This window comes from Pyrgilauda ruficollis, unplaced genomic scaffold (assembly GCF_017590135.1).
Source record: "Pyrgilauda ruficollis isolate IOZ18807 unplaced genomic scaffold, ASM1759013v1 scaffold292, whole genome shotgun sequence".
NCBI classification, from domain to species: Eukaryota; Metazoa; Chordata; class Aves; order Passeriformes; family Passeridae; genus Pyrgilauda; species Pyrgilauda ruficollis.
In genome coordinates, this window is record NW_024524289.1 from 167,415 (window position 1) to 195,282 (window position 27,868).

Consider the following 27,868-nt stretch of genomic DNA (forward strand, 5'->3'; position numbering starts at 1 on the left):
ACATTTTTTGAAGGAACTTTCCCCTGATTTGCCTGAAAACCTGGGGAAGGGTTCCATATATCCATCATAATTCCCACCACTTCCAGCTCAGGCATTAGAGACGCTGTGTGGGCAGATTTAATCGGTTCCTTCTCACTTCCTGGGGAGGAGAGGGGTTGCATAAGATGTGAGTCAAGGCTCCCGTCCTGAAGCTGTGCCCGTGGCAGTGGCAGGGCTGCGCTGGATGTCAGGCCAGGGGACGTTCCAGAGCAGCTCCCGGCCCACGCTGGGTCACAGGAGCAGCTCCAGTGTTCCCCTTCGGTCTGGAATCGGGGCTCAGCAGTACCCTGGAAGGCTCTGGGGCTCCTTCTCCCATCCCAGCTGACACTTCCACAGCCCAGACTGCACCTGGAGCCTGCTGGCCCTCAGGGTGAAGCTTCACTGGGGACGTGTCCTCGTGTCCTCGTGTCCTCCTGCTCCCTCTCTTAGGCTCCTGCTCATCCCCACTCCCCTCAGGGTGAAGCTTCATTTGGGATGTGTCGTCCTGCTCCCTCTTAGGCTCCTGCTCATCCCCAGCCCCCTCCTGGAGGGTGTTATCCCCCAGGTCCAGCCCTTGCCAATGCAGGGCTTTCATCACTGCACAAGAAATCAAATTTTAAACAACTCAGGCACCATTCACGAGACGGAATCTCAAGCTTTCTCTAGATCCAGGTTCCCAAGAACTGTGTTTAGTCACCCTAATTTTGGGCATCTTACCAGAGTACCTGGATTTTCCTGGATACCTTCTGGGCTCACTGGAAGGAGCTGTGTCCCCTCACAGGCTGCACCTTCCTGAGTCACCTGCCCCACGGCACAGGGACACAGGCACAGGGTGCCCAAAGCAGCTGTGGCTGCCCTGGATCCCTGGCAGTGCCCAAGGCCAGGTTGGACACTGGGGCTGGAGCACCTGGGACAGTGGGAGGTGTCCCTGCCATGGCAGGGGTGGCACTGGGTGGTTTTAAGGTGTTTTCCACACCAAACCTTTCCATGATCCTATCCCCTGCTATGGACTATGAGGCAGCTGCCATTGCCCCTTCAATACCCCAGTGTGAGCCTTGCTGAGGGCTGCTGAGCCCAGGGTCCTCAGATCAGTCTATCCCATTAAACTGTTTTCCTGGTTTAATCCCGATTTGCTCTTTTCAGCTCAGAAACCTCAGCTAAGCCCAGATCCCGTTTATCCCTCAATCTGATTGAGCTGAAATCAGCCAATAAACCCTGCAGCCTTTGGATTGCAGCGATCAGGGCACTCTGCTGGTGCTGCTGCAGGCAGCCAGGAGAAGGATGTGCTCCCAGCTTGGCTGGAGGGCTCTCCCAGCTTGGCTGGAAGGCTCTCCCAGCCTGGGTGCCCCGTGCTGCAGTGTCCCACCATTCCCAGCATGGAGCACAGCCTCCCATCCTTGTGCCCCACCGTTCCCAGCACTGAGCACACCATCCCTGTGTCCCCCCGTTCCCAGCACAGCCTCCCATCCCTGTGTCCCATCGTTCCCAGCATGGAGCACAGCCTCCCATCCCTGTGTCCCACCATTCCCAGCATGGAGCACAGCCTCCCATCCCTGTGTCCCACTGTTCCCAGCACAGCCTCCCATCCCTGTGTCCCACCATTCCCAGCATGGAGCACAGCCTCCCATCCCTGTGTCCCACTGTTCCCAGCACAGCCTCCCATCCCTGTGTCCCACTGCTCCCAGCACAGCCTCCCATCCCTGTGTCCCACTGCTCCCAGCACAGCCTCCCATCTCTGTGTCCCACTGTTCCCAGCATGGAGCACAGCCTCCCCATTGATGCTTCCATTCCCTTTTTCTCCTTTTTTCTCCCCGAGCCTGCGCTGTGCTCAGGAGCTCTGCCTGTCATCAGCCTCCTCTCGTAATTCCTGGTTTCATGTCCTGCAGCCCCAGACTGAGCTCCTTCCCTGGCACTAGTACACCCACCCCAGCTCCTCCTGCAGCTGGGAACTCTGCCTGCCCCTCGCTGATGGAGTCACCTGCTCGTCACTGCTGCTGTGCCAGCTGGCTCCTCGCTGCCCACCCTTCTGACACACTTTACCTTCCCTCACTTGCCTCCTCCTCTCCATTTTTAACGGGAGCTGGATGCAGAGATTATCTGGATCTCTCCCATGGAATCATAGCCACTTTTGCAGTCACAAACCAGGGGAAAAGGCTCAGTCAGGTGTCAGTGTTCCTAAGTTACCTGACTCTGAAATACACAGGCACTAAACCAGCAGAGATTTGTTTTCCAGAGCAGCTGAGGAATCCTGTTGATCAGATTCCAGTAATGATGAGTTTCCAACTACCTTGGAGCACAGAAATCCTCACGTTGAAAACTTGGCAATTAACATGTCACTGGCACCAGCCAGGGCCTGATGTTCAAACATTCCTTTTCTCCCAGGTATTTGAAGTCACGATTGTATTTTATATTCTCCCCTGCAATTAGCACATTAATCAATCCCTGTATTTTAATATACTACATGTCACCTTTAAAAGCCCCTGAGGCTGACAGAGTTTTGGGGGAAGGCAGGTTCTTCTCTCTCCAAGAATCTCCCCCAGCGATGGCCTTTCTAAAAATTCCTCTGCCATTTTCATTTCAAGTGACATTTCACTGGAAAGGATTTGAGCAGATTCCATCTCAGCCTGAGTAAGTCTCTGGATATTGTTAGTCAATTAATAAAAATGTGAACAGCTTCCTGTGTGATGTGCGAGCGATAAACACTCAGCCAACCCTTCCTCCTCCCCTCCCTGCCTGTGAATTGCTCTGCTAAAAATAAAGGCAGTGACAGAATTTCGGGCTTGTGTGACGAGAGGAGCCCTTCAGTCCCCGGCAGGCTCCTCCGGGTGTCACCGGGAGCTGTTCTCAGCACCACAGCTGCGCTCAGCTGCTCGCCCGGCGCCGCTGGAGCCGGCCCTGGAACCCAGCCGGCTTCCTGGGGCTGCCAGGGAAATAAAGCATGGAATTGCTGCCTCTTCCAGCGGGATTTGCTGTGTGCCTGCTGCCTCTGCTCCCCCCAGGCAGGCACCCCCGCCGTGCACCCCCAACGGGGCTGTTCCCTTCTTGCCTGGCAGCTCCGAGGGGATGGATGGTTTTTAGGGATGTGCATAAACGAGCACTGGGACAGGCTGAGCCCAACACACTTAATTGGATTTGGAACAGGAGATGGCTCTGAATATCAAGCTGCATTTTCTTGTCAGCATCTTAATTATTTTAAGGAATGTTTGCCTTGCTGTATTTGAGCATTCACACTTATCTGGTGCTGAAAAACAACCCCCAAATCACTGCAGAGCCAGTGCAGACACTGCCTTTTGGGAGATGTTCTGCTGGATACAGGGCAGATGGCTGCTGCCAGCAGAATGAAGGACTCAGGAGAAGGAAATGCTCTGGAAGCACCTCTGCTTTCCAGTTCCTGCAGCTTCCCTGCTCATGGAGGGTGCAAGCTGCTGCAGTTATTTATTGTCTGGGCACGGAGCTGGCAGTCTGGAGCTGGCCATGCACTGCTGACACCTCAGCAGGAGAGTGTAACTGCAGGGATGGGGCTCAGGGACTGGGGGAGAGGGACTGAGGGGCTGCCACTGGAACCTGCGGGGCCTGGGGCTCCTGTCCCTGCCCAGGGCTGGCAGTGCCACAGCCCATGGCTTTGGGGCTCCTGTCCCTGTTCTGGGCAGGGCTGGCAGGGTCAGGCCCATGGCTTTGGGGCTCCTGTCCCTGCCCAGGGCTGGCAGTGTCACAGCCCATGGCTTTGGGGCTCCTGTCCCTGCTCTGCCCAGGGCTGGCAGTGTCACAGCCCATGGCTTTGGGGCTCCTGTCCCTGCTCTGCCCAGGGCTGGCAGGGTCACATGGCTTTGGGGCTCCTGTCCCTGCCCAGGGCTGGCAGTGCCACAGCCCATGGCTTTGGGGCTCCTGTCCCTGCTCTGGACAGGGCTGGCAGTGCCACAGCCCATGGCTTTGGGGCTCCTGTCCCTGCCCAGGGCTGGCAGTGTCACAGCCCATGGCTTTGGGGCTCCTGTCCCTGCCCAGGGCTGGCAGTGCCACAGCCCATGGCTTTGGGGCTCCTGTCCCTGCTCTGGACAGGGCTGGCAGTGCCACAGCCCATGGCTTTGGGGCTCCTGTCCCTGCCCAGGGCTGGCAGTGTCACAGCCCATGGCTTTGGGGCTCCTGTCCCTGCCCAGGGCTGGCAGTGTCACAGCCCATGGCTTTGGGGCTCCTGTCCCTGCCCAGGGCTGGCAGTGCCACAGCCCATGGCTTTGGGGCTCCTGTCCCTGCTCTGGACAAGGCTGGCAGTGTCAGGTCATGGAGCTGCCCCTGCTGTCACCTGTTCTGCAGCTTCAGGGGAGCCAAAAGCCATAGGAAATAACTAAAAATCCTGCTTTTAACGGGAAATTCCTTCTTTTCCCCTTGCTGGCAGCAGGTGAAACACAGAGTGTTAATCAGTGCCTGAATGCCTCAGGGAGAGCTAATCACAGAGCCAGGGAGTAATGGCACGGGTTGGGATGGAAGGGACCCAAAAACCATCCAGCCCCAACGCCCTCGTCACGGGCAGGGACACCTCCCACTGGATCACGGTGTGGCTGTGTCGGGGAAAGGCAGAGCTCCTCCCTCCCGCCCTCAGGGCACATGAAAGGAAGCCATGCAGGATGGCAGGGATCAGGGAGCAATGCAGGATGGCAGGGATCAGGGAGCCATGCAGGATGGCAGGGATGAGGAAGCCATGCAGGATGGCAGGGATGAGGGAGCAATGCAGGATGGCAGGGATCAGGGAGCCATGGAGGATTTCAGGGATGAGGGAGCAATGGAGGATTTCAGGGATCAGGAAGTATGGAGGATTTCAGGGATCAGAGAGCCATGCAGGATTTCAGGGATCAGAGAGCCATGCAGGATTTCGTGGATCAGGGAGCCATGGAGGATTTCAGGGATCAGAGAGCCATGCAGGATTTCAGGGATCAGAGAGCCATGGAGGATTTCATGGATCAGGGAGCCATGGAGGATTTCAGGGATCAGGAAGCCATGGAGGATTTCAGGGATCAGGATGCATGGAGGATTTAAGGGATCAGGGAGCCTTGGAGGACTTCAAGGATAAGGAAGCCATGGAGGATTCCAGGGATAAGGAAGCCATGGAGGATGGCAGGGATCAGGGAGCCATGGAGGATTTCAGGGATGAGGGAGCAATGGAGGATTTCAGGGATCAGGAAGTATGGAGGATTTCAGGGATCAGAGAGCCATGCAGGATTTCAGGGATCAGAGAGCCATGCAGGATTTCAGGGATCAGAGAGCCATGGAGGATTTCGTGGATCAGGGAGCCATGGAGGATTTCAGGGATCAGGAAGCCATGGAGGATTTCAGGGATCAGGATGCATGGAGGATTTAAGGGATCAGGGAGCCTTGGAGGACTTCAAGGATAAGGAAGCCATGGAGGATTCCAGGGATAAGGAAGCCATGGAGGATGGCAGGGATCAGGGAGCCATGGAGGATTTCAGGGATAAGGAAGCCATGGAGAATGGCAGGGATAAGAAAGCCATGCAGGATTTAATGGATCAGGAAGTATGGAGGATTTCAGGGATCAGGAAGTATGGAGGATTTCAGGGATCAGAGAGCCATGGAGGATTTCATGGATCAGGGAGCCATGGAGGATTTCAGGGATGAGGGAGCCATGGAGGATTTCGTGGATCAGGGAGCCACGGAGGATTTCAGGGATGAGGGAGCCACGGAGGATTTCAGGGATGAGGGAGCCACGGAGGATTTCAGGGATCAGGAAGTATGGAGGATTTCAGGGATGAGGGAGCCATGGAGGATTTCAGGGATCCATGCGGGACTGACATGCAGATCTAAAGCTGTCCATGGAGAGGTTCATCTCATCTTCCCCACCTGCCCAGGCTATGGAGCATCTCCCCATATTTTGAGTCTGTCCTTTCAATCCAGCTGGGAATGGTTCCTGACAGACCAGCAGAGACCGCACTGCCCTGGAGAGCTTGGGAGCGAGATGAATGGAATTCCCATGCAGGACAATCCCACCTCATTTCCTGCTAACACAGGACTGCCTCAAAATGCCTGATTTCAGTGGGATTTCAGTGTCCATCCATCACCAAGGGGCTCCGGGAGAGCTGGTCAGGGACTGGGACAAGGGACGGACACAGGGAATGGCTCCCACTGCCAGAGGGCAGAGTTAGGACAAGGGCACAAGCGTCAGGAAGGTTTTGTTCACAGGAGAGGCGACTGGAACTGGCAGGGCTGCCCAGGCAGCCTTGGAGTGCCCGTCCCGGGGGGTGTCCGGGGAAGGGCTGGAGGTGGCCCTCAGGGCTCTGGGCTGGTGACAGGGGACATCGGGCACAGCTGGGACTGGATGGTGCGGAGGGGCTTTTGCAGCCCCACGACGCTGCGATCCTGCTGGACCGGACATTACGGGGGAGCTGTCCCGGCACACGTTACCGGCGGCGGCTGACCCCGGATCCCCGGCAGTGTCCCCGGCCGGGCTGGGCGGAGCTCCCCGGGCAGCGGAAGGTATCGGAGCCGCTGGCAGGCCCATCCTGTCCGGCTCGGCCAGCTCCAGCCCCTCACGGCCTCTCACTCTCCCTCACGGTCACCGCCGGCCCCGCCCCCGTCTCCATCCGGGCACTTCCGCTGCCCGCCAAAACCCCCGCGCGCGCGCGCTCCCGCAGCCCCGCCCCGCCGCTGCCCGCCCGCCAATCACCGCGTGTGAGGCGGAGCTCGCGCCCCGGCCCCGCTCCCCTCGCTGGCCAATCGCGGCTCGGGGAGGGGGCGGTTCCGGCGCGTGCGCGCGCGGGGCGAGCGCGAGTCCCTGGCGACCGGGCGGCCCCGGCGGAGAGCGGGACGCGGGGACAGCGGGACGCGGGGACACACGGCCCGCCGGGACACACGGCCCGCCGCCATGGAGCACGGCCAGCGGCAGCAGGACGAGGGGGAGGAGCAGCGGCCTCAGGTGAGCGCGGGGTCGGGCGGGCGGGAGCAGCCGCTCACCGTCCGAGGCGGTTGTGTGCGTGTGTGTGAGCCCGTGTGGGTGTGCGTGTCCCCGTGTCCCCGCGCCACGCTGGGTCCCTCACGCCGGGTCCTCGTCGTGCTGGGGCTGGGGCAGCCGGCCGGTGTCACCTCCTGCCCCGTGAGAGGGCTCTTAAGGGGTCACCCCCCCGGAAAGGGGGAGCCGGCTGGGCCGAGCCCCTTCCCGGCTGCCCAGCAGGGCCCGAGCCCGGCCCGGTCCCTCGGTGCCCCTCGGTGCCCCGGTCCCTCGGTGTCCCCCGGGACCCTGCTCTGTCCCCGGGAGAAGGGTCACACTGGCTCCCCCTGCTCTCCCGGGAGAAGGCTGTGTGCTGTTACTGTGCTAATTACAGTTGACAGTGATGAGTTGCTCTGTTCCCTTGGGCCCCGTTCTGCCCCGGACAGCGAGTGCAGCTGGCTGAGCCCCTGCAGGGCAGTCAGGGCCAGGGGCTGCACTCAGCAATCACAGCGAGGTTTGTGTGGAAGGGGCCTTCAGACCCACCCCGTGCCCCCCTGCCATGGCAGGGACACCTCCCACTGTCCCGGGCTGCTCCAAGTCCCCTCTGACCTGGCCTGGGGCACTGCCAGGGATCCAGGGGCAGCCACAGCTGTGCCAGGGCCTCCCCACCTGGCAGGGAAGGATTTATTCCCAAAATCTCATCTAAATCCCTCAGTTTTTAATTTAAAGCACTTCCCCCTTGTCCTTCCAGTATCTGCCAGTGTAAAAAGTTGTTCTTCTTTTTTAAAAGCTACTTTTAAGTCCTGGGAGGTGCTGTAGGTCTCCCTGGAGCCTCCTTTTCTCTGTGGAGGATTCACCCACACTCTGTGCACTCAGCTGTGCTCAGATCCCTGCTGGAGCCTGGGAGGAGATCCCTGGAGGTGGTGTCCCACCAGAGCCGTGCAGGAACCAGTGTCCTGCTGAGCTGGCACCTTTGAGAGCGTTGGGCAGGTCCTTGTGTGGTTCTGGCACTTGGTGGTGACTGTCCTCTGTTCTCAGAGGGAAAATCCCAAGGTGTGACAGCCCCAGAGCCAGGAAGGGGCTCAGAGGTGCAGCAGAAACCAGAGGTGGAAAGCAGAGGTAGCTGCCTTATCAACTCCTAGAAACCTTCCCTGGAGGAAGGACAGGCTGGTGCAGGTTCAGCCTTACCAGGAGAAATAACAAAGGATGGGAACAGCCATGGGAGTAGCTGGGACACCCCCAGGGCAAGGCTGGCTGATGGCCATGGCACTCAGTGGAGCTTCAATGCAGTTTCCATCAGCCTGCAGCAGCAGGAGCTGCCCTGGCTGTTCTGCCACGGGCAGCAGGGCTGCATCCTGCACTGCTGCTTGTCCTCCTGTGCACCTAAACTGAAATGCATTCCTGCAGAGCAGTTCCAGGGCAGTTCCCAGCCCTGGGTTCCAGGCTGGGCTGTTGCAGAGCAGAGGTTTCACCTCCTGTTCTGGTGCACCTGGCTCTGCTCGGCCCAGGCCCGTTCATCTGGTGCATTTTGGGTGCTGCTGCTCCTGGTGCCGTTGCTGCCCTGTGTGTTTGTGTTGCCCTGGCTGTGAGTGCTGCTCTGACAACCCGAGCTGAGCCCTGGCAGTCCCAGCTGGAGCTGAGCCCAGCTCAGCTGCTGCTCCCAGAGCAGCCTCTGCTGCCCTGACCCCTGTGCTGTGTCCTGCTCATCCTGGGTGATTTCAGCTCACTGCAGAGGATCAGCTCAGTTGGGAGCTCCAGGCTGCAGGTTCCCAGGGGTGTCCAGAGGGCCCAGCCCAGCAGCAGCCAGGAGTCACTGTGCTGCTGTGCCCTGCTCACCCATCCTGGCCTCTGGGGGTTTTGTCACACCTTGTGACAGAAGGCAGCACAGATTTGCAGGGGACTGGGGTTCAAATTGGCTTTAAAAACTTCTCAGCACTTCCCTGAAGTTTTTGCTCACTGAGGAGAGGCTGGGAGTGGTGTCCCAGCCAGGGTCGCAGGTTGTGGTAATTTAAAGGTGTTTGGGGCTTCAGAGTGTAACAGGGGGAGGAATTCTGTAACACACAGACTGAGGCCTCTTACCACCTCATATCAGCTTTGTCAGCTTTGGCCATTTCCTCCCTCAGGTGATTTTTGATGCTGAGGGTGGTTTAAGCCCTGCCCTAACAAGTCTTTGATTCCACATTTAGCTAAACTTTAGTGTGACAAAATGATGCCCAGAAGGATCAGGTTTCTGGTTTTTGTTCTTAAATGCTGCAAATTGATGGCTACATGCCAGAATGTCCACAATTCTTTGAAATTCTGCTTTTTCTTTTGTGAAGGTAAATAGGAGTAGCAAACTAAGGTACCTGCTGCAGAGGTACCTTTTATTTCAATGGTGGGAAAGATCCAGGAATGAGCATGTTCCTAAAAACTGGAGGACAGTGGGGTGCAAAGTGCAGCTCTTGGAAGTATGGTTTAAATAAAGCATAAATGAAAAATCCTGGGATAGTCAGTGCTTTTCCAGTGGTCCAAAGCTGAGTGTGTGAAGGACTGGTAGCTTCTCACTCCATGAAATAACTCAGAAATGCTGTTCAATGCTTGTGTTGAGGTGGGGTTTGGGCAGCAGGCAGTCAAGGGGGCTTGGCACAGGAAGGAAAATGAGATGGCAGAGCTGCCCTGGGTGGCTCTAAATGAGATTTGGAGTGAGCCAGGAAGGGGCTGGGGGTGGGGGGCAGCTCCTGGGTTTGGTCATCAGCCGTGGGTGCTGCAGCACTGTTACCTCTGCTGTCTGCTTCTCTTTGGGAATTGGGCTCCCTTCCCACGGGAGCTGAACCAGCTGATCTTTGGAGGCCCCTTCTGACTGAGCTGCTGCATGAAACCCAAATAATCAGTTCAGAATGAACAGAAAGGAGAATGCAGCTTCAGCTGGGCAGGAGTGGGGTAACCCCACAGTGCTTTGGAATGTTCCTCCTGCCCTGAGTGCCTGCAGAGGAGCTTGGGGTGAGCTGGGTCAGGAAGGGGAGCTGGGGTGAGCTGGACAGACCCAGGGACAGAGCTGGGATAAACTGGACAGACCCCAGGGACAGAGCTGGGGTGAGCTGGACAGACCCCAGGGACAGAGCTGGGATAAACTGGACAGACCCCAGGGACAGAGCTGGGATAAACTGGACAGACCCCAGGGACAGAGCTGGGGTGAGCTGGACAGACCCCAGGGACAGAGCTGGGGTGAGCTGGACACACCCCAGGGACAGAGCTGGGCAGGGACAGACCCCAGGGACAGATCTCTGCAGGGACAGACCCCAGTGCACAGGGCTGGACAGGTGTGTCTGGGGGTGCTGGGATGGCTGGTGTCACAAAAGGCCCCTCAGTGCTCTTTGGAAGGTAGTGGTGAGTGGGAAGGTGGTCACTGCAGGGCAGGAGGTGTTGGGGTCACTGCAGGATAGAGGGTGTGTGTTTGTGGTCACTGCAGGGCAGGAGGTGTTGGTTTGGAAGGTAGTGGTGAGTGGGAAGGTGGTCACTGCAGGGCAGGAGGTGTTGGGGTCACTGCAGGATAGAGGGTGTGTGTTTGTGGTCACTGCAGGGCAGGAGGTGTTGGGGTCACTGCAGGGCAGGAGGTGTTGGGGTCACTGCAGGGCAGGAGGTGTTGGGGTCACTGCAGGGCAGGAGGTGTGTGTTTGTGGTCACTGCAGTGCAGGAGGTGTTGGGGTCTTTTTCAGGAAGGGCAGCCTGGCCAACTGCTCCAAGCCCCCCTGGCCCTGTTGCTCTGGCCCAGCGCGTGGGCTGGTGCTGTGCTGTGCCACTCTGTGAGCAGGGGGATGTGCTGGGGGGTGGGTGACAGCTGGGGACAGTGCCAGCTGGAGGCCAGGGCTGCCATTCACACGGCTTGGCCAGCTGGAGTAACGGCCCCAGAGCAGTCCTGGGCTTCAGCCGTGGGGAATGCAGAGCCTTGCTCACTGAGGGTAAAATCCTGGCACCTGAGCTCTGCCCGGGAGCCCAGAGCTCAGGGGGAGGTGGCAGTGCCCCCTCTGCTCCAGGCTGCATTCATGAGAGCAGCACTGGCAGCTGGAGGGGAACATTCCCCCCTTGGCCTCAGCTGGGTCCTGTCCTGTTTGGGGCTCTCTGGAGGGAAACATTCCCTCCTTGGCCTCAGCTGGGTCCTCTCCTTGGGGCTGCCAGGACAAGGGACAGGCCAGCAGGGTGGCCTGAGCCTGGGGGAGCCCTGGGGCAGGCAGGGCTGGGCTGGGAGGAGGAGGAGGAGGAGGAGGCAGTGGTGCTTCCCTGCCACAACAGGGCTTGGAGGAGGCAGAGGAGGGGTCCTGGGGGTGCTCAGGGGTGGGACCTGCAGACTGCAGGTGTGCAGTCCCTGGGGGCAGAGCAGCTGGATCCATCCCTGGTGCTCCAGCAGGATCCATCCCTGGTGTTCCCAGCTGGATCCTTGTTACTCAGCTGGATCCCTGGTGTTTCCAGCTGCATCCCTGGTGCTCCAGGTGGATCCCTGGTGTTCCCTGGCAGATCCCTGGTGTTCCCAGGCACATCCCCGGTGTTCCCAGGCAGATCCCACCTTTTATTTCAATGGTGGGAAAGATCCAGGAATGAGCATGTTCCTAAAAACTGGAGGACAGTGGGGTGCAAAGTGCAGCTCTTGGAAGTATGGTTTAAATAAAGCATAAATGAAAAATCCTGGGATAGTCAGTGCTTTTCCAGTGGTCCAAAGCTGAGTGTGTGAAGGACTGGTAGCTTCTCACTCCATGAAATAACTCAGAAATGCTGTTCAATGCTTGTGTTGAGGTGGGGTTTGGGCAGCAGGCAGTCAAGGGGGCTTGGCACAGGAAGGAAAATGAGATGGCAGAGCTGCCCTGGGTGGCTCTAAATGAGATTTGGAGTGAGCCAGGAAGGGGCTGGGGGTGGGGGGCAGCTCCTGGGTTTGGTCATCAGCCGTGGGTGCTGCAGCACTGTTACCTCTGCTGTCTGCTTCTCTTTGGGAATTGGGCTCCCTTCCCACGGGAGCTGAACCAGCTGATCTTTGGAGGCCCCTTCTGACTGAGCTGCTGCATGAAACCCAAATAATCAGTTCAGAATGAACAGAAAGGAGAATGCAGCTTCAGCTGGGCAGGAGTGGGGTAACCCCACAGTGCTTTGGAATGTTCCTCCTGCCCTGAGTGCCTGCAGAGGAGCTTGGGGTGAGCTGGGTCAGGATGGGGAGCTGGGGTGAACTGGACAGACCCAGGGACAGAGCTGGGATAAACTGGACAGACCCCAGGGACAGAGCTGGGATAAACTGGACAGACCCCAGGGACAGAGCTGGGATAAACTGGACAGACCCCAGGGACAGAGCTGGGGTGAGCTGGACAGACCCCAGTGCACAGGGCTGGGCAGGACAGACCCCAGGGACAGAGCTGGGATGAGCTGGACAGACCCCAGGGACAGAGCTGGGATAAACTGGACAGACCCCAGGGACAGAGCTGGGGTGAGCTGGACAGACCCCAGGGACAGAGCTGGGATAAACTGGACAGACCCCAGGGACAGAGCTGGGGTGAGCTGGACAGACCCCAGTGCACAGGGCTGGGCAGGACAGACCCCAGGGACAGAGCTGGGGTGAGCTGGACACACCCCAGGGACAGAGCTGGGGTGAGCTGGACACACCCCAGGGACAGAGCTGGGGTGAGCTGGACAGACCCCATGGTGTCACAAAAGGCCCCTCAGTGCTCTTTGGAAGGTAGTGGTGAGTGGGAAGGTGGTCACTGCAGGGCAGGAGGTGTTGGGGTCACTGCAGGGCAGGAGGTGTGTGTTTGTGGTCACTGCAGTGCAGGAGGTGTTGGGGTCTTTTTCAGGAAGGGCAGCCTGGCCAACTGCTCCAAGCCCCCCTGGCCCTGTTGCTCTGGCCCAGCCCGTGGGCTGGTGCTGTGCTGTGCCACCCTGTGAGCAGGGGGATGTGCTGGGGGGTGGGTGACAGCTGGGGACAGTGCCAGCTGGAGGCCAGGGCTGCCATTCACACGGCTTGGCCAGCTGGAGTAACGGCCCCAGAGCAGTCCTGGGCTTCAGCCGTGGGGAATGCAGAGCCTTGCTCACTGAGGGTAAAATCCTGGCACCTGAGCTCTGCCCGGGAGCCCAGAGCTCAGGGGGAGGTGGCAGTGCCCCCTCTGCTCCAGGCTGCATTCATGAGAGCAGCACTGGCAGCTGGAGGGGAACATTCCCCCCTTGGCCTCAGCTGGGTCCTGTCCTGTTTGGGGCTCTCTGGAGGGAAACATTCCCTCCTTGGCCTCAGCTGGGTCCTCTCCTTGGGGCTGCCAGGACAAGGGACAGGCCAGCAGGGTGGCCTGAGCCTGGGGGAGCCCTGGGGCAGGCAGGGCTGGGCTGGGAGGAGGAGGAGGAGGAGGAGGCAGTGGTGCTTCCCTGCCACAACAGGGCTTGGAGGAGGCAGAGGAGGGGTCCTGGGGGTGCTCAGGGGTGGGACCTGCAGACTGCAGGTGTGCAGTCCCTGGGGGCAGAGCAGCTGGATCCATCCCTGGTGCTCCAGCAGGATCCATCCCTGGTGTTCCCAGCTGGATCCTTGTTACTCAGCTGGATCCCTGGTGTTTCCAGCTGCATCCCTGGTGCTCCAGGTGGATCCCTGGTGTTCCCTGGCAGATCCCTGGTGTTCCCAGGCACATCCCCGGTGTTCCCAGGCAGATCCCCAGTGTTCCCAGGCAGATCCCTGGTTCCCAGCTGGATCAATCCCTGGTGTTCCAGGTGAGTTCCCGTTTGTCCCTGTCCCTGCCCTGCAGCAGTGGGGGCTGACTCCCAGTGGCCCCGGGCTCTCACTGCACTGGAGGCCAGGCAGGAAAGCTCCTTTAGCTCTGATCTGTGCTGTTATTAGCTGTGTCAGCTCAGAGATTGCAGCTGTAGCTGGGGTGCCAGCAGTGCTCTCCAGACCCAAACCCTTCATTCCCTCCTGCCACCAAGCCACCTCCCCCAGCAGATGGGTGAACTCTGAACTGCTTTTGTGTAACAATCCTTGGGCTTCCCAAGGCACACAGGGGAGACCCAGCACAGCAGCTTGCCCAGGTTAAATTGCTGCCATGTTCAGTTTGGGCATGGACAGTGCCCAGAGCAGAGTGCTGGGGTGTCAGTTTGGGAAGGGACAGTGCCCAGGGCAGAGTGCTGGGGTGTCAGTTTGGGAAGGGACAGTGCCCAGAGCAGAGTGCTGGGGTGTCAGTTTGGGCATGGACAGTGCCCAGGGCAGAGTGCTGGGGTGTCCCTCCCGTGTGACAAACACCAGGGCAGGAGGGAGCAGCCTCAGGTGGTGCCAGGGGAGGTCTGGGTTGGGTATTGGGGAAGATCCCTGCCCAAAAGGGGTGTCCGGCTGGGGCAGGGCGTGCTGGACTCAGTCCCTGGAGTGCTGGGGGCTCGTGTGGGGCTGGCAGGGCTGGGCTGGGCTGCACTCAGGTGTTGGCAGAAACCAGAGTGTGTTTTGATGTCCTGGCAGATCAGGTGGCTGCCATCAGTTATCTGGGGAGATCTCTTTCCCTTCCCTCCCTGGGTTTTTGCTTTGTTCTCTGTGTTCTGGTGTGGGGTGTTCTCAGTGCTCTGTGGGCCACAGTGACATAAGGAGAGCTAACCTGGATGTTGAAGGCAGTTCAGAACCCAGTAACATTCATATTTCTGTCCATGAACTGCAGCAGGGGTTCAGAGCTGCTTCTCAGCTCTCCAATTCATGGCTCTGTGTGCTGTGGGGGTGGCTGTAGTTGTTCAGCTTTATTTCTGTCTTCACCCCTCTTTATGTATTTAGCAGCAGAAGCGATGTGTTGAATTTCAGGAAGAAAAACGTTGTTAAATTTCCTTCATTTGATTTAAATCATGTGGGAGCCCTCGGAGATGATTACACTCATTTAGCAAATCCTTCCTCCTGCTTGTTCTGCCTGGTTCTGTGCCCTGGTACAGCCAGTGCTAATGTGGGGCAGTTTCTTACCCGGGTTATCTCCTCAGGGTGCTCTCTGGAATGGGGGTTAGAGCTGGAATGATGAAGCAGAGTGTGCTGCTGCTCCCCTGGCAGGCCCCTGCACAGGAGGGATTATTCCTGGCTGGTTTATCCAGGGAGCTGCCCCTGGAGCTCGGGGAAGCACAGCTGAGGCTGGAGAACCTGCTGGGTGGGAAGTGTCCAGGAGGGGATGAGCTTTGCTAAAGGTTGTGGTGGAATCCTCATCCCTGGAGGTGTCCAGGGAAGGGCTGGAGGTGGCACCCAGAGCTCTGGGCTGGGGACAAGGAGGGACTGGGCACAGGAGAGCTCCTCCAGCCTCAGGGTCCCCAGGGTTCCATCGTGCTCTTACTTCAGTGGCTCAAGTGTGGTTGGCTTTTGATCCTCTTCAGAGCATCACACTGGGATAAAGGCAGGGCTGGAGGAATGCAGAACTTGTGCAAAACTTGACATTTGGCTTTCTTTGAAGAAAATTTTGGAAGGGTAGTCTCCAAAGGAGTCTTGGCTGTTTCCTGGGATGATTTTATGGAATATATTGGTGCTGTAGAATCCCAGGATGGGTTGCGTGGAAGGGACCCTAAATCCCAGCAGTGCCACCCCTGCCATGGCAGGGACATTCCCACTGTCCCAGCTGGATCCAACCTGGCCTGGGACACTGCCAGGGATCCAGGGGCAGCCCCAGCTGCTCTGGGAATTCCAGCCCAGCCCCTGCCCACCCTCCCAGCCAGGAATTCCTTGCCCAGATCCCAGCCCATTCTCCCCTGTGCCAGTGGGAGCCATTCCCTGTGTGCTGTCCCTGCAGGCCTTGTCCCCAGTCCCTGGCAGTAACTGAACCAGTTTGGGGGCCCTGGGCACGGTCCCTGTCATGTGCCAAGGGCTGATCAGTTTAAATGCCCACGCTGGGCTGGGGAGTTGCTGGTGCTGCTGGCATTTGCAGGTGGCTGCTCCAGAGCTGGGGTGCTGGGATTGCTCCCTGGTTTCAGAGCTTTTGGCTCTTTGGGTGCTGGTTTTTCAGGGCTGCTGCCTTCCTGGGAGGATCAGGATTGGTGGTGATGTTTCCTTTCACATGCAGTTTCTGGGTGTGATGCTGCAGGTGTCTTCTGTGGTGCAGTGGAGAATTCCCGACTAATTACAAATATATTCCTATATCTCTCTTCATCTCCCTTCCACCACCCACCCCCAAGCCAAACCCCTTCCTCTGCCAGCCCCAGGAGCATTGCAGGCACTTCTGGAGTTTAGGGGCATTTGGGTAAGAAATGGTGACAAACTGAGGTGGAAATGGGAATTAACAAACCTGGGTGGAGCTGGAGTGTTTTGTCGTATTCTCTGGCATCCTATGTGTTTTCTCTTTCCTTACACAAGAAAGAAGGGCATGTCCTGCTTACATCTGAGAGGGGCATGCTGCAAACCCTTCTGGGTTCTGACTGATCAGGAATTAGCTCCATAAATATCCTGTGTCTGCAGCCGTGTGCAGGCCCCTCCATGTCCATGGGGCTTTGGCAACGCCAGCACTGCTCAGCTCCGATCCTGCAGCAGGCAGTGATGACCTGGTGCTGATACAGACATTTATTCCAGCTCTGATTTCACCTGCTCGTTCAGCTGGAGAGCCCTTGGCTTGTGGCTGTTCTCTGTGTTTGTCTCTCACCACGTGTGGGCAGAGAGAAACGGGATTTTGGAGCATCCCATAAACAGTGTGCATGGTGGGGGCTCAGAGGAGTGGGATTTTGGAGCATCCCATAAACAGTGTGCATGGTGGGGGCTCAGAGGAGTGGGATTTTGGAGCATCCCATAAACAGTGTGCATCCTGGGGCTCAGAGGGAGTGGGATTTTGGAAGTGTGCATCCTGGGGGCTCAGAGGAGTGGGATTTTGGAGCATCCCATAAGCAGTGTGCATGGTGGGGGCTCAGAGAAACGGGATTTTGGAGCATCCCATAAACGATTTGTGGGTCCCACTACAATGCATCTTTGACAGTTCTATTTCTCCAAAGTGTCCAGTCTTGTTTGCAAAGCCATCCTTTAAAACCTGTTTCCAGCTCCATTTCTCTCAGTGTCTGTCCTATTCCCTGGCATTTCTAAGTCAGCATTTCTTGACTCACAGTTTGCACACTGGGGGAGCCTTCTCTCAGGCTTTGAGAATTCTCCACAAATCCATTTCCCACATTTCCCCCTCTCTCTTGAATGGAAAAAAAATCCATTTCCCACACCTGGTGGGAAGAAGGTGTTCCAGCTGCTTTTCCAGGCAGGAATCCCATTCCACTCCAATTCCTGCCCTCAAAGTATGGAGATATTTCTACATTATAATAGAGAAATCATCCTGGGCTTGTTTGAAGATACTTGCATAAGATGCCTTTTAAAATATAGTTTAAATAATTAATATAAGTAAAATCTGGTCTTAATGAAATAATAAATAAACATGAAAATAAATTTAAAATAAAATAAACATCAATATAAATAAACATTAAAAATAAACATGAAAATAAGCATTAAAAATAAAATTTAAAGATTCTACTGGGAAGCCCAGCAACGCCGGGTTGTGCAGCAGGCAGGGTGAACGCCAGGAGCTGACCGTGGTGCTGAATTCGGGGTTTAGACAAACCCGGTATTTGCGTGGAGGTGGGAATGGCAGGTTTGTGTCCCCAGAGGGGACTGGCTGCTGTGCACGCAGTGGTGCCCAGGTTTTGGGGGCTGAAGGGGGGAAGGAGCTCCAGTGCACTGCGGGTGGGTGTGAGTGCTGCCCGAGCACGGGGGGCTGGAGCCCAGCTCTGCTCTGGGCACGGCCTGGGTGTTTCATGTGTTTCACATATCTGATATCCTGCATTGCCCGTGAGGCAGCTGAGCACGCACTGAAGTACAATAGTCTGTGGTTTTGACTGGCACATGATCCCTTTTAGCCCACTGCCAGCACTTCCCCTGCCCTGCTTGGAGGGAGGAGCTGCAGCAGCAGGACCCAGGAGTGCAGGAGCACTGGGGTGTCCCTGGGGTATTCCTGGGGACCAACCATCCCTGGGATGTCCCTGGGGTATTCCTGGGATCAGCCATCCTTGGGGTGTCCCTGGGGTATTCCTGGGATCAGCCATCCTTGGGGTGTCCCTGGGAGCTCTGGGGTGTCCTTGGAGTATTCCTGGGGTCAGCCATCCCTGGGGTGTCCCTGGGAGCTCTGGGGTGTCCCTGGGGTATTCCTGGTACCAACCATCCCTGGGGTGTCCCTGGGGTATTCCTGGGATCAGCCATCCTTGGGGTGTCCCTGGGTTATTCCTGGGATCAGCCATCCTTGGGGTGTCCCTGGGGTGTCCCTGAGATCAGCCATCCCTGGGGTGTCCCTGAGGTGTCCCTGAGATCAGCCATCCTTGGGGTGTCCCTGGGAGCACTGGGGTGTCCCTGGGATCAGCCATACCTGGGTGTCCCTAGGAACAGCCATCCCTCAGGAGAGTGCTGCTGCCAGGGTGTGTGCTGAGCTGCTCTGGCCTGGGCTGAGGGTTAATTACGTGGTTGCAATTAACAGGAGGTGCTGTATGTGGAGTGCAGGCCTTGCACTGTGGTGCAGTCACAGGGGATGTGCTGCCAAGTGTTGAATTGCTCTGAGAATTCCCTCAGCTCCCAGGTGTCCAAAGGCTGAGCATTATCAGCCTGGTCTGAATGAAAAAAAAATGGATTTCCAGCTGCCTGTGCAAAAGCTGTGGCTGACACAGCAGCCTGGGCTGTGGAAGGAGCTGTAAGGCTCACACAGCAGCCTGGGCTTGGGAAGGAGCTGTAAGGCTCACACAGCAATCCTGGGCTGTGCAAGGAGCTGTAAGGCTCACACAGCAATCCTGGGCTGTGCAAGGAGCTGTAAGGCTCACACAGCAGCCCTGGGCTGTGGAAGGAGCTGTAAGGCTCACACAGCAGCCCTGGGCTGTGGAAGGAGCTGTAAGGCTCACACAGCAGCCCTGGGTAAGGCTCACACAGCAATCCTGGGCTGTGGAAGGAGCTGTAAGGCTCACACAGCAATCCTGGGCTGTGGAAGGAGCTGTAAGGCTCACACAGCAGCCCTGGGTAAGGCTCACACAGCAATCCTGGGCTGTGGAAGGAGCTGTAAGGCTCACACAGCAATCCTGGGCTGTGGAAGGAGCTGTAAGGCTCACACAGCAGCCCTGGGCTGTGGAAGGAGCTGTAAGGCTCACACAGCAATCCTGGGCTGTGGAAGGAGCTGTAAGGCTCACACAGCAGCCCTGGGTAAGGCTCACAGAGCAGCCTGGGCTGTGGAAGGAGCTGTAAGGCTCACACAGCAATCCTGGGCTGTGCAAGGAGCTGTCCCCCTGCTGCTGTCTCCAAAGGCACAGCAGCTCCCAGGGCAGTGCTGGGCTCTCAGCAGCTCTGGGACATCCCCTGCTCCCATCAGTGACCCGTGTCTGTCACACTCCAGGCTGGGGGCTGGTGTAGGAGCCCTTCAGAATCAGTGCTGGCTTCTCTCAGTCTCACAGGGGTGATGATGATGATGATAATGATGATGATGTGTAAGAGCCGTAATGAGGGATGCAGGACTCCAGGTGCTCTTCCAAATGCAGTTTGTCACATCCAGTGATACAGCACTCCAGGTTGTGGGTGACAGAGCCTGTGCCTACAGCTGTCAGCTGCAGGCAGGCCTGGGGACCCTTTAATTTTGGTTACAATGCATTATATACTTTTCTTTGCTGAGCATCTTCATACAGTAGAACCAATCTATACCTTGACTTTTATCTGTAGCCTATCACAACTACTATAATTACCATGTTCATGTCACTGTTCTCCAGTCACTAACAGTTAGTACATTACAGTTTAAGCTAGAAGTTGTTTTTCAGTTTTATGGCAGTGGAAAATTCTGAGACCTTTTTTCTACTTGCAACATCTGCAGGCTTGTTTGCCTGTGCTATTTTTCTGCTTGGTAAAAACATTTTCTTGTTTGGGATGGCTTTATCCTTTGCTCTAAGTGATAAAAACCCCTTCTAACTAACACACCCTTTGTCTCCTTGGTTATCCAGCAAGACTGGCTCAGCAATTCTTTTCTTCTGTATCAAAACTTGCTTCCATCTCTATTCCTTTTTCAGATTCTGCATTCAAAACTCTTTCTGCTAAGCATCCATATCTGTGAGACTTTCTTGTCACACTTTCACCCTTCCTCACGATGATGGTGATGACGGAGCAGTGTTTCCTCCCGCAGGAGCCGTGGTTCTGGCTGGCAGCAGAGCTGGGGAGCAGCTGCTCCTGGGACACCAAGCTGGGCCTGAGCTGTGCCAGGAGGGACCTGTCGGAGCTGCCCACGCTGGAGGAAGGGCTGCTGTCCTCAGCAGAAGCTTCTGGAGCTCCAGCCCCGGCCTCACCCCTGGGTATGTCCAAAGGGATTGCTGCACAATGGATGTTTTACTGCTCAGTCAGTCCCAGCCTGCATTTAGCCTTCCTTCAGTGAGAAGAGAGGTTTACAAAGTGTGTTTGGGGTGGTTTTGTTGTCAAAGCCCCCCTCAAGATGAGGGGCAGGGTTTGTGTGCCTTCCCTGGATCTTCTAACAAGAACAGGTTCCTTTTGTGCCAGGTAAAGCTGTGCTTTGTTCTCCTGTGAATTCAGAGTGAGCCTGAGTGAGCTGCCACCCCTGGCAGTGTCCAGGGCCACTGGAAGGTGTCCCTGGCAGGGGCAGGAGTGGAATATCTCTGAAATAGCTTTAAAATCCCCTCCACCCCAGCCAGTCCGTGGTTCCCATTGCTGCCCTTGGGTTTGGGTGCAGTTCTGTTGTGCTGCTGAGATTTGCAGTGCTGACACTCCACTCCAGCCAAGGCCACTGCTCCTTCCCGTCCCAGCATCAGTCAGAGAAGGCTTGAGAAACTCCAGCTTTTATTATTTCACCTTTGTGCTTCCTTGCTTCCATTCACTTCCAGGTGGAGCCAGAGTAGCCTGGTCAAACACAGCCTGGAAATGCAGTTTCTCAGCCCAGGGGGTTCTTTTTGCATTGATCCCTCTGCAGAGCCAGGAGTCCCTGCCCATGAGGGTATTCCCTTTTTGCTCACCTTTCCAGGGAGTGCCTGCAGTTGGTGAATGAAGGTGCCTGTCACTGCACAGTGGTGTTTCTTCACAAGCACACACAATTCCTGAGAGGCAGAAAACATAACTGTGGTATTTTCTGTTTTATGCTTGCAGTTAAGTGCACGTTGAGCTGTGCAGTTTGCCATTCCCTGTGCCAGCCTGCCTGTGTGCAGCTGCTTTGGGGTTTTCTTTGGAGTTAAACACCACTTGAAGGGCATGGAGTTAAAACTGCCTTGGGAATTTCCTCACAGCAGCTCCTGAGGGGTTTATGAACTTGACTTCTATTTTTTTAATGCGAAGCTTTTGGTCATTCCCATCAGTTTTTGAGATGATTTTGCTCCATGCTTGGTGAAGGAGCCTGCACGAGGAGAAGGAACATCTTGGGTGGATTCTGTTCATCCCAAACCCTCTGAGGCTCAGTCCCTGCCACTGTGGGTGTCACCCTGGTGGCTGTCCCTGGTGTCTCTGTAACACTTACTGCAAAGATTAAACTGCCTTTTGGTAGCTTCTGGTTCTGCCCCTCCTGACAGGTCTGTTTTACACAAACCAGGGAGAGGGGAGAGGGAGCACAGCACAGGCTGGCTTCATTCACTGCACCAGGGAACTGCCGCCTGCAGAGCCTTTGCAGCCACATGGGAGATGTTTTGGAAGGGTTTTTCTCCTTCCTGGAATGAAAGGCACCCTGGGCTGCCTCAGAGCTGGGTCTGCAGGCAGCGTGGTGGTTAAAAGCTGTGTGTGCATCACAGGGACTTGGTGGAGAGTGAATAAATCCCATTTTGTAGGGAAGTGAGGTTCAGAGGAAGTGGGAGGACACGGAGGGTTGGCTGTGCCTTGTCCCTGCCATCCTCTGGGCAGGATTCCTGTGGTTCAGGTGTCTTCCAGCCCTTTCCCCTACTGTTGTTATTTGCAGAACTGGAAGCCATTTAATCAAGGAAAACTTCTTGATATTTGTCCAGCTTTGTGTTTGCAGTGCAGAATTAAGGAGCAGGCAAAGGCTCAGTAGTGTGCTAAAAGCTGTGAGAAGCCTCTCCTGTGCTGTTTGATCTGCTGCTCTCTGGGGATGGGCTGCAGGCTTTGTGTGTGCTCTGAATTCCCAGGTACAGGAGGACAGCTGAGAGGGAAGGAAGCCATAGTGCAATACTCACTTATTTCTTCTCCTCCTCACAAAGTGTCTTGGATTTCATGTCAGGAGGGGAGGAGTGACAATGACAGTTGTACTGAAGTGCTCCTGCTGCTCAGTGGAACAGCTTGACAGAGCTGAGGCTTTGTTTTTGTTTTGCCTTCCTTTTTTATCCCCCCAAATGGCAGCTTGACTGTGGCATTCAGCTTGTCAGCAGGCTGGGAGAACGAGCCACAGGCCCAGCTCTGCCTGCTCGCTGAGCTGCACTGAGGAGGCTTTTGGCCTTTGGAGTGACAGCAGGAACAATCCCAGATTTGACACCAAGCTCAGGGAGAGCAGCACTGACGTCACTGCCTGCTTCCAGCCTGGGCTGCTGCTCCAGGCCTGGCCCTGGCTGAGCACAGCCACCTGAGCCCTCCTGGGCATCCCAAATGTGCCCCAGGAACCCTCCTGAGCATCCCAAATGTGCCCCAGGAACCCTCCTGGGCATCCCAAATGTGCCTGTCCCAGGATCCACCCTGAGCATCCCAAATGTGCCCCAGGATCCACCCTGAGCATCCCAAATGTGCCCCAGGATTCATCCTGAGCATCCCAAATGTGCCCCAGGGTCCTTCCTGAGCACCCCAACTGTGCCCCAGGATTCATCCTGAGCATCCCAACTGTGCCCCAGGATCCACCCTGCACCCTCGAGCCCCTCTGGAGGACTTTGGGGTTTCTGGAGTTCCTGCAGGGCAGGAAGGAGTGGCTCCTGCAGGGCCTCAGTGCTGTGGCAGTTTCCTGCTCGTGGGGAATGTTCAGTCACTTTTTCATCTCTTTGGGTTTCTTCAGACAAATGTCGAGTGCCACTTAGGTGTTTGTTGGTATAATAGAGCCTGAAAGCACTCATTTATCAGCCAAATGTTGTGATTTATTGGCTCTGTGTATGTGTCTGTATATGCACATTTACTTTATTAATCTATGTACACAAAAGATTAGCAACAGCTGCTTTTGACAGCTTTGTTTCCCAATTATTTTCTGCTCCCTCCCTTAGTCCCCTTTGTTTCTTCATTTCCAAAGCACACCCAGATTTTTGTGTGTGGAAAAAGCTTTTCTTTAATCACTCCTCCTTTTCAATTTAGCTTGAAAATACATTTTCATTCAAAGTGGAGAAGTTAAGCTGAAATCAGAAAAGCTTGTCTTCCTCCTCTCTTGCATGACTAAAAATAAGGTGCCAGTTCTGCCACATGAAGTGTGTCATGATGGGAGCTGACAAGTCTGATTTGATAGCTGCAATTAATGTTATTTGTTCACTAATGCCATGTTAAATAGAAAACAAGATTTGGGAGGGGGAAAAGTCCATCTAACAGAGCTGAGAGAGTTCAGATTCCAGCTTGCTTAATGTTTCTTAAAAAACACTGGTTTGCATGCTTAATGCAGTTCTGTATGCAAATTAATCTGCTCAGCATTCCCAAGTGTAACAGTGAAAAATTCCTGGAGTGAACATGTGCTGGGTGGGCCAAATGCACTGGAAATCCTGTGTGCTCCCAGTTAATTGTAGGGAATTGGGAATGTAAATCAGGCTGTCAGTGCCAGCCCTGAGCAAACCCCTCTGTTCTCTGGGTGCATGGGAGGAATGTGGGGGACATCACAGGGAATCAGCTCAGACTGCTGTTCCTGATTTTAAATCAGGATTCAGAGTCATTCAATCCCCTTGCTGCTCCAATCCCTCCCTGCCGCATCCCTCAGTGCCCCAATCCCATCCCTGCCCCAATCCCATCCCTGCCCCAATCCCATCCCTGCCCCAATCCCATCCCTGCCCCAATCCCATCCCTCACTGTCCCAATCCCTGCCCCATCCCTCAGTGCCCCAATCCCTCAGTGCCCCAATCCCTCAGTGCCCCCATCCCTCAGTGCCCCAATCCCATCCCTGCCCCAATCCCTCACTGCCCCATCCCTGCCCCAACCCCAATCCCTCAGTGCCCCAATCCCAATCCCTCCCTGCCCCATCCCTCAGTGCCCCAATCCCTCAGTGCCCCAATCCCTCAGTGTCCCAATCCCAATCCCTCCCTGCCCCAATCCCTCCCTGCCCCAATCCCTCAGTGCCCCAATCCCTCCCTGCCCCAATCCAAATCCCTCCCTGCCCCAATCCAAATCCCTCCCTGCCCCAATCCAAATCCCTCCCTGCCCCAATCCAAATCCCTCCCTGCCCCAATCCAAATCCCTCCCTGCCCCAATCCAAATCCCTCCCTGCCCCAATCCCAATCCCTCAGTGCCCCAATCCCAATCCCTCAGTGCCCCAATCCCTCAGTGCCCCATCCCTCCCTGCCCCATCCCGCTGTTCCCCCAGGGGCTGCCCCTCCAGGCCCCTTTGGGGTGTGCCGTGTGTGGAGCAGGCCCCAGGAGCTGCCGTGTTACAGACGAGTTTTGGGCCCTTCCTTCCGTGGCTCTGCTCCTCTGGGCTGCTCTTTGCTGCTCTCCTTTTTCACACTTGCACGTGTGTCAGAATTCATTTTGCCGTCCAGCTCTGGGCTGAGCCCTCTGGAACTCCTCAGGAACAGCTATTGACACCTATTTCTTTAAGCCACATCTCATTTCCTTTCTCTAAGCTTCCAAAAAAGCATTTTCATCATATTTGGTGTTGCAAATTCAATTATTCTATCTGGGTAATTATCCTCTCACTACCTAGAGTTCGAAAGTAATTAAAAATGTTGATTGGAAGTATTAAATTAAAAACTAATGAGCAAGGTTGCCTTGTGATTGGCTGCCCTGGTCAGGTGATGCAGTGTGGGTGGAGAAGCCTCAGGCTGGAGCTGATGGAATGAAAACTGGATTTTTTTGTGTGTAATGATCATTTTTCTGATGTGATTGTGCTCCTCTAAGTGCTGCAGACTGCGGCTTGTCTGAGTGGTTGGAAACTAATGAGCCTAAATTAAATAAATGGCATTTCTGGGTTAGGAAGTCACTCCCTTGACCACAAATAGCTCTTCCCTTTTAGAAATAAAAGCTTGCTTAGAATACTGGAAGTATTGTTTTGCACCCCTCAGACATGTCTGTAGTTATTTACACTTCTCAGACGCCAGCTTAGGGTTAAAAAAAGGAGAAAACCCCCCCAAACATACAGTTATGTCTAAACCCCACAGATGATTCCATATATATTAGAGTTGTTTTATTCTCGTGGTGTAAACAATTTCCATTTGTTTTTGTAAGTAATGAACTGGAAAAAACCACCAAGTACCCCAAAGAGCAGAGAAATGCAGGATAGAAACTAAAATTGCTGCAGCAGTCATCGCTGTCTGCTAGGTTTGATTATCACTTGAACTTGAATCCCTGAGGAGAGCAATGGCACACGGCCTTTGCTGGAATCAGTTTATGGAAAAACAGAGCAGGGAAGGAGCTGTGGGATGCCTGGGCTGTAAAGTGAAAGGTGGTGGGGTCGGATCCCTGTGGGATCCCAGCCCGGGCTGAGCAGGGTGGGGACGGCACAGAAGGAGGTTTAGGAGGAGTTTGGGATGGCAGTGCCAGGGGGAGTGAGTGCCTGGAGACCTGGGCTTGGTGCGGGCTGAGAAAGCTGAGTTTAGTCCTGGAGGGAGGAGCTCCGGGGTCTGGGGTGGGATCCCCTCCCCTTCCTGCAGCTGGGGTCTCCGGGCTGTGGGGCTGGGGTCTCTGGGGATGTTTGGGGGTGTGGGGCTGCGGTCTCTGGGGATGTTTGGGGGTGTGGGGCTGGGGTCTCTGGGGATGTTTGGGGGTGTGGGGCTGCAGTCTTAGGGAAAGGGGCTGGGATTTCTGGGGGTGTGGGGCTGGGATCTTTGGGGATGTCTTGCTGGAATCATTGGGAATGTGCAGCTGGGATCTTTGGGATTGTGGGGCTGGGGTCTTTGGGTATCTTTGGGGGTGTGAGGCTGGGATCTTTGGGGACCTTTGGGGATGTGCAGCTGGTATCTTTGGTTATCTTTGGGACTGTGAGGCTGGGGTCTTTGGGACTGTGAAGCTGGGATCTTTGGGGATGTGCAGCTGGGATCTTTGGTTATCTTTGGGACTGTGAGGCTGGGGTCTTTGAGGATCTTTGGGACTGTGAGGCTGGGGTCTTAGGGACTGTGAGGCTGGGGTCTTTGAGGATCTTTGGGACTGTGAGGCTTGCTGCCAGCTCTCAGTGCCTGTTGGTGTTTTCTCTCCCAGATGTCCAGGAGAGCAGATTCTCCCCCTGCCTGCCCCTGCTGCTGAGCCCAGGCCTGGCTGAGACGTTCCTGCAGGGATCCCACCTGGATTTCCTTCCCCTGAGGTGGGATGGGCTCCTGGGGCTGGTTCTGCACTGGGTAATGGACAGTGGCAGGTTCTGGGCTCAGAAATGGGGGTTTGGGGGTGTGTGCAGGGAGGCACCGCTGGGTTTTGCCTTCAGGAGAGTTTGAGCAAGGGGAAAGCAGGAGCAGGCTCTTCTGAGCTTGTCATGCTGAGCTACCCAGGGAAAATGAGGAATTCCACCCTCTTCAACATCTCTGGAGCCTTCTTGGACTCTGAAATAAACTTCATGAAATTCTGGGGACAAAGATCAGGTTTCTGTATTTACAGGAGTAAGACATACATGGGCAGTGTTGTGGTGTGTAGATGCTGGAGCCATATGTGTAATTTACAGTACAAGTTTGGGGTTAAAATGCATAAAGAAAGAGCTGTTCCAGTAAAAGGCTTTGTCACCTTCATTCCGAGGTGCTCTGCTTGCATGGAATAATATTTATTATTTTTGATGGTATGTTTAATATAAAGGAACTATTAATTAAGCAATTCCCAATATGGGAATTAGAACTTTATAGGAATTTGTTGCTTGTCTGAGACCTGGCTGCTTTGATATCCTTTAAAAAAAATAATTGATATAATTACCTGAAGTAGGTGATTTATAGGAAAAAATCACAGGCAAGCTGATATATGTGTAAGCACATATTGCATATTTTACTTAGCTAATTTTATTTATTTATGAAACTAATAACAGCCTGTCAGTAAAAAATGTTTTAGTCCTAACAGGTTGAAAAATATTGCCATACTAAGTAAAAATGGATATTATTATAATATTATTTTTGAGCATTTGTTTTGTAGGAGATTTTTGATGTTTCTTTCCATTCCTTCAGGTTTTGCCCCTTTAGGGGATGAATTTATGGCTATTTGTGTGAATATTGCTAACCCCCCATTGTCACCGAAGTTCCTCTGCCTCTGATTTAAACCAGAGGTGTTGGAATAAAAGAAATGATCAGAAATTCCATTTTCTTGCAGAGGAGTCCCGGATGTTTCTGGAGCATCCCTGGAGCATCCAGAGCCTCCCCAGGTCCATGGCAGCACATCCCTGAGGGGCCCAGCCCTTCCCAGTCCATCCCAGCCCGTGGGACAGGCGGATCCTGGAGCTGCTCCCCGCGCTGGGCAGCGCCTGGGCAGCCAGGGGGACAGCGGGGACAGTGACAGTGGCACTGAGCAGGAGGCAGCAGCCCCCCGGGGCAGGGCGGATCCGGCACACCCAGCTCCAGAGGAGGGGCTGGCAAAGGCGCTGGAGCAGCCCTGGAGCACAGCTGGGAGGGACTGTGAGGCTGGGGTCTTTGGGACTGTGAAGCTGGGATCTTTGGGGATGTGCAGCTGGGATCTTTGGTTATCTTTGGGACTGTGAGGCTGGGGTCTTTGGGGATGTGAGGCTGGGATCTTTGAGGATCTTAGGGACTGTGAGGCTGGGGTCTTTGGGACTGTGAGGCTGGGGTCTTTGGTTATCTTTGGGACTGTGAGGCTGGGATCTTTAGGGATGTGCAGCTGGGATCTTTGGTTATCTTTGGGACCGTGAGGCTGGAATCTTTGAGGATTTAGGGACTGTGAGGCTGGGGTCTTTG

General features: G+C 55.5%; 1 protein-coding gene across 1 annotated transcript; it reads left to right on the forward strand.

Annotated features, from left to right (window-relative positions):
• Positions 1-6,804: 6,804 nt before the first annotated feature.
• LOC121356293 lies at positions 6,805-27,571 on the forward strand (the record flags this gene model as incomplete). The annotated part of the gene is made up of 4 exons (XM_041472527.1): positions 6,805-6,937; positions 20,059-20,224; positions 26,187-26,289; positions 27,270-27,571. Coding segments are annotated over exons 1-4 (622 nt in total), but the record flags the coding sequence as incomplete, so codon positions are not given.
• Between the last annotated feature and the right edge of the window lie 297 nt (positions 27,572-27,868).